The following is a 5,986-nucleotide window of genomic DNA, read 5'->3' on the forward strand; positions in this document are numbered from 1 at the left end:
GGGGTGGGGGGCTGGTCAGTGGTGGGTGAGTGGGATGGGGGTCAGGGATCGGGTGAAAAATATATATTTTGAAATTGAAAATATTTTTAAATATTTTTTTTTTGCCAAAAAAAATGTAATTTGAAGTTGGAGAAGAGTTTTGGAAAATGTTTTTCTTAATTTTTATAGGGAAGTCATTTTCCTTAATTTTGTGGAAAATGAGTTGATTTGGAAAATATTTTCCAATACTTTTGTCTCAACCAAATATGAGAAAATTGGAAAATATTTTACAGAAAATGTTTTCATTCATACCAAACACACTCTAGAGATTTGGGTAGAACTAGACTTTCATACAACAATAAGTCTAATCTATCTTTCCAACTTCTCTTCCTTTTACTAGTTGATATATGGGTATGGATCTCAATTCAACCTTTGTGAAGGTCTTTTGATCTTATTACTTCTTGTTTACCTAATACCTGATTCTGTGATGTCAAGTTCCATGTTGGACTGAGATTGATTCATAACATTTAGTACAGTTATATCTTTACTTATAATTTAACTTTAAAATACTCACTTTAGCTTTAATGAGAGATTTTGGACCAAACATTTTAAGTCAGTCTTTCTTTCTTTCTTAAAATTCATGTCAATTCAAACAATATCACATAAATTATGAGAGAGGGAGTACGTTTTTTTTTCAATTTCCACATTCTATTTAGGATTATACAACAACAACAATAACATATCTAGTGAAATTTAACAACTAAGGCCTAGAGAGAGTAAAATGTACTCAACCTTACACACTACCTCGTAAAAGTAAAGAGACTGTTTTTAATCAAGCATAGTTTCCAGAATTCAATTTCAAAAAAATATTAAATAATAAAATAAAAATCATTGACAAACAACCACTAAATTTGAAACGGAGGGGGAGATAAGTACCTGGCAAGCAATGCTACAGAATTGAAACCGTTCAGGGTCATGCAATCTCCTTTTGCAAGTGAGACAAGTAGGATCTCCAGCAATTAATGAGCCAGACCCAGAATGTGGCAGAGGATTCAAAGCAATTATCCATTTCTTGTTGCATTTGTATGTCTGCACATAGAAAATTATATATATCTCACTATTAACATATAGATGTTAATTATGTAAAAAAGAAAATAATAAATCTCTGTTGTAAGACTATATATACATGTGTGAAGTAAAAATGTCTGAATTTATATATGACTAAAGTTCAACAAAAAATATTTGAACTTCATCTATAAGTACATGAACTTCAGGCAAACTCAAGAAAATCAACCATATGGATCTTAAGTTCTAAGAGAAAAAGATTAAACTTTAGTCATTTTGTTCAAGCTCAATTCCAAACACAATATGTCTTAATTAGTGGATCCAAATAGAGATGGCTCAAGAAAAGAGCTAGTAAAACACTTGCTTTTAGACAAAAGGCTCCCAAAAAATTTGTAATCATTTTACGAATTTATTATCACTTAAAACAGATGATTATAATAAAAAGTACAAATTTTATGCATGTATGTATGTATAAAAAACTATTTACTTTTATCATAAATGTTTTACAACTTTGAACTAAAATCTCAACTTTTATATTAATAAACAAAACTTTTGCAACAACATCCAAAATAATAACAACTGATTAACATCTCATTAACTTATATTTAATTATCATTCAAATGTTTAAATAAATTAATGTCCGGAGCATCAATACATAACCAATATATGTAATCTTCTTTCATTTCTAGTTGTAACTGTCTATATCAATTTAGTTTACCTGAATTAGTTTGCAGTCAATATACTTCTTCATCTGCTTGAGAGGAACAACGTCTTTGTAAACATGTCGATAAATCTTTATCTGGTCATGATCATTGTGTTTGTTTGTAGAGATGCAATACCTGCATAAATCGAAATCACATGTGATACAGTACTTGCTCCTTACATTCTTTTGAAGTCCATCATGCACCAAACATTCCCCAAAGAATGTCTTCTTCAAAAGTGGTCCTAGCCATGTTGGCATACTCCTGCTAGGTTTCAATTCCCCCTGAAAATATAATCATTACAATAACAGATTATGATATTTTCCAAGTGATCTGATTGGATTGCAAAAGGTTTTTCTCACTTTTTAAAATATAGTAAAGTAATATTATCATCAAATATACATAGTACAAGAAAATAAAAAATACCTATCAAGCTAATTATCTTTTGAAACAGTCTTTTTCATTATTTAAACAGTATTGTACTTGAAACGATATTATCATCAAACATACACATATCTAAAGAACTATGAATAAAATAACATATTTATCTAGCTAAGTATCTGTCAAGTATCTCATCCAACAATTGTTTAATGAAGATTAATGAACTTTAAAGGTTTAAAAATCTACTAAGGTTTGTTTAGGAATGAACCAAATCCAATCAATTGATGGGACTTATCTAGTTTAGAGCTTAAGTTATAGGAGAAACAAAGACTTCACTTCTTTCTAGTTGACGTTCTAAGAACATCTACCTACATTTTATCTATAATAAAAAATGTATATTAAGATTTTCGTAGGATACTATTGAATGATGAAAAATTTATAGTGTAATAGAAAAGAGAAACACTTTCATAAATTTCTGAGTTGATGACAATATCCATGTCAATGATTATTAAAGAACAAAAAACATGAACCAAATCTCATATATAATTTTGGTCCACTTTCTCCTTAATATGTTGTCTGTGCGACTTAAAATGATCGTTTGATATGCAGACTAAATTATCTCGAGAATATAATTTTAATTATAATTCTTAAACTAATTTATCCAATATGGAATCTGGAATAAACTACTTTCAAAATAATCTCAAACTTAAGCATGAGATATTTCATCTTATCTTGCACACCGAACAATCGTATTACTCATGGAATTTGTTTAAACCCCATCCGTTATGTTTCCATCACAGAGAGAAACCACATCACCTGTAGCTTTTGTGACGGATCATTTTTTAGAGAGACATTTGGTACATTCAAAATACACTAATTTAGATTTGGGACACATAGATTCCATAGAGGGGAAAATTTCCTTAGCAAGCTTTCTCCATTTACAAGGTTCATATGAGATATTGGTTAAGAATTAAGAAATTTCATATGTATGATCACACCCTTGATGATGCACACCAATTATAGAAGGAAGGAAAGTTGTGCAGAGCTAGGGTCACTAACCTCACAAAACTTGAAAGAGGTGACATTGGCTGAATAAATTAATGATTATAAGACTCAAACAAAACTTTTACGACGTGTGAGCTTGATTCTTTTTATTTAGTCATTCATATGGAAGTACTAAATAAATGAATGACTATGAGACTTGAGTAAGCTTTTATTTGATATCAGAAATTTGGACGGTTCATCAAGTCTTTTATTGCCTCACCTCCCTAATAGGAATAGAGGTAATTTACTAGTAGGGCTAATAAATTTGTCAATCAAAATATAAGGAGCTAATAATTTAAGTTTCTTCATTCGAAGTAAATTCTTTCAACTCAAAATACACTTAAGATAGAGGAGTACCCTTGACCACAATGGATCTTCTACCAAGTATATAAATAGGCTTATTGAAGGGTCCTATTGACATGCATTCAATAGAAATCAAGCCTGCTAATTCATCTAATACGAGTCGGGTACTTTCACATAACTAACATAGAACTATTATTTTCTCTTACATCCTACTATACATGTAACAGAGTTTAGAGTTTACATGTGAATCAAAATTTTATTTTACTTCATCTTTTTATATTGATTTATCAAGAAGATGATGATATATCTATAGGTTGAAAAGAGGGTTTGAAGCAAAAAGATAAGACCCTAACATACTAGGAAGTTGGTTTATAGCAAATAGGAAGTTGGCTTGACATGGTTAGGAGTGTTGTTGAAGTATAACTAGGGGCTCAAAATACATATCCCAAATTAAGAGAGAGAAGCTCAGATCAAGTCCACGGCAAGTTGAAAGAAATAACTCAAAAAATACATAAAGAATAGGGTTTTTGGAATGATTTAGGGTAAAATGGTCATTTCATTCTATATCGTGAAAATGCTCATTTTCTAACGTGAAAAGAAGTAAAATGAACAACTAGAATAAAAAACTGTTCTAGTACATGACTCTAGAGTAGATTATAGTTAAAATTACACAACTGTTACACGTTTAATTTTACGATACAAATAAGTTATTAAAGCACACAATGACTCCTGCCTCCCCTATGACATGACAAAAAAATGAGACATTATATCCTTTTACACATTAATACTTACCTAAAAATTGTCATTTCTTTTTCTTGCCAAAATTATTGGGATGACCACATTAGTGGATAACATTTCAGGAATTGGTACGATATATTTGTGAAAGAAAATTTGGGGTTGATGACTCAATTTTCTTCTTGTCTTTTATAATTTTGAACTACTTAAGCATATCATCATACAATGCAATTAACAAATGTGTAATCGTAGTATACCTAGTGCTCTCTAACTCTTATTTTATCATGTTTGCTAATAATTAGAGGAGGTTTGTTACCTTATTAGGATATGCAAGTAAGGTCTAGTCCCCTGGTTATATATACGTATTCTGACTAAGAATGTTTTAATTTTATTTTATTAATAAAAAAACTATGCGAAGTGGTATAAAATAGACAAAAAAAATCTTTTATTTTGTAAAAACATGTATACATATCTTACATGAAAGAGTTATCAAGAAAGACTTCGAAATATAAAATCAAGAGTAAATTTAATGATTGAAATATTTAACTGTTACATCACTCAATATACCCTCTAATTAGAAGAAATTCTTGACTGATTAGAAATTTTGTTATTGAAATAAATCTTAAATAACAGTAAAATGTAATTCTCTCATAAAATTAGTCTGGAAAATTTTCCAATATATTATCATCTTTAGTTTTATAAGAATAAAATCATAGCACAACTTCATATAGTAGATCTAAATTCAATTTCTTGAAAATTCGCCATCTTTTATACAAAATCAATTAAGAGGTTATCAAACATATAGTCAGCTTCATGAAATTTTATCAACAATCAAAGGAAAAAATAATTTTATATTTTCTTTTTGAGATACAAGTGCATAAACAAAATGGTAAGAATTAGATCTCACACAAAAAACACAGAAATAAACAATCAATTTTGAATGAATTAAACCAAAGAAATAGTAATTGAAAATAGTAACACTACACATATATATGTATGTACCTGCTCATTTGTTTCAAAAGGTGATGAATCAGAGCTACTCATATTTTTTGTTCCACTTTTCTCCTCTCTAGAGTGTATCAATTTTCTGAAGAAGACATAAAAACTAGTAGTAGAATTTTATTACAAGTGTATTGTTCCCTTGAAGTGTACTTAGTTGGCAAGACAACAATTGAAGTAATAAAGATAATTTTTTTAGTCAAATAAAATTTAGTTTAGAAGAACATAAGGACAAATTTAGGCCTCCAATTTTCTAATTGTCCGTTATATTTCAAGAGACAATAAAGATATGTTCGATGAGGTAATGAGGAACATTTTTACCAGTTTTACCCTTAAGATGAGAGGCGATAGATCCAAGAGAGATTTTCAAATTGATAAAACCTAGAGTTAATGAGGTCGAATTGTATATATGTATGTAATGGACAATATTGTCACTTCATTTTGCTTGCCAAATAATGTGAACACGGACAGATTTTGTAACTCTATGAATTTTTTTCTTTATCTATTCTAGTCCTCCATTTAAAGTTTTCCCCCCAAACAATCCCATATGCAAAGTCAAACTTTCTCACTTAATGTATGTCCAAGTATGGGGCTTGTACACATCTATGATTTTACCATATATGAGGTAATTAGATTTAGTAAATTTGAAATGAAGGAAAATTAGTAATTGTATGTGTTAATAAAGATTTATACTTAAAAGGGAAAGAAAATAAAAGGAAGAGGTAATTCATTGATTCCCTCTTTACATGTCAAGCTTGTTAATGATTCAACAATATTGT

The 5,986-nt window shown here is 29.3% G+C and overlaps 1 protein-coding gene across 1 annotated transcript in view; it reads right to left on the bottom strand.

The window, feature by feature from the left end:
- The window catches only part of LOC107010852, a 6,242-nt gene extending 990 nt beyond the window's left edge, over nucleotides 1-5,252 (bottom strand). The window contains exons 1-3 of the mRNA XM_015210119.1: nucleotides 5,211-5,252; nucleotides 1,763-2,029; nucleotides 916-1,068 (exon numbers count right to left, since the gene is read on the bottom strand). Of these exons, the coding sequence (XP_015065605.1) occupies nucleotides 916-1,068; nucleotides 1,763-2,029; nucleotides 5,211-5,252 (462 nt within the window). The remainder of the gene's footprint in view (nucleotides 1-915; nucleotides 1,069-1,762; nucleotides 2,030-5,210) is intronic.
- Between the last annotated feature and the right edge of the window lie 734 nt (nucleotides 5,253-5,986).

This window comes from Solanum pennellii, chromosome 2 (genome assembly GCF_001406875.1).
Source record: "Solanum pennellii chromosome 2, SPENNV200".
In the NCBI taxonomy this organism is placed as follows: Eukaryota; Viridiplantae; Streptophyta; class Magnoliopsida; order Solanales; family Solanaceae; genus Solanum; species Solanum pennellii.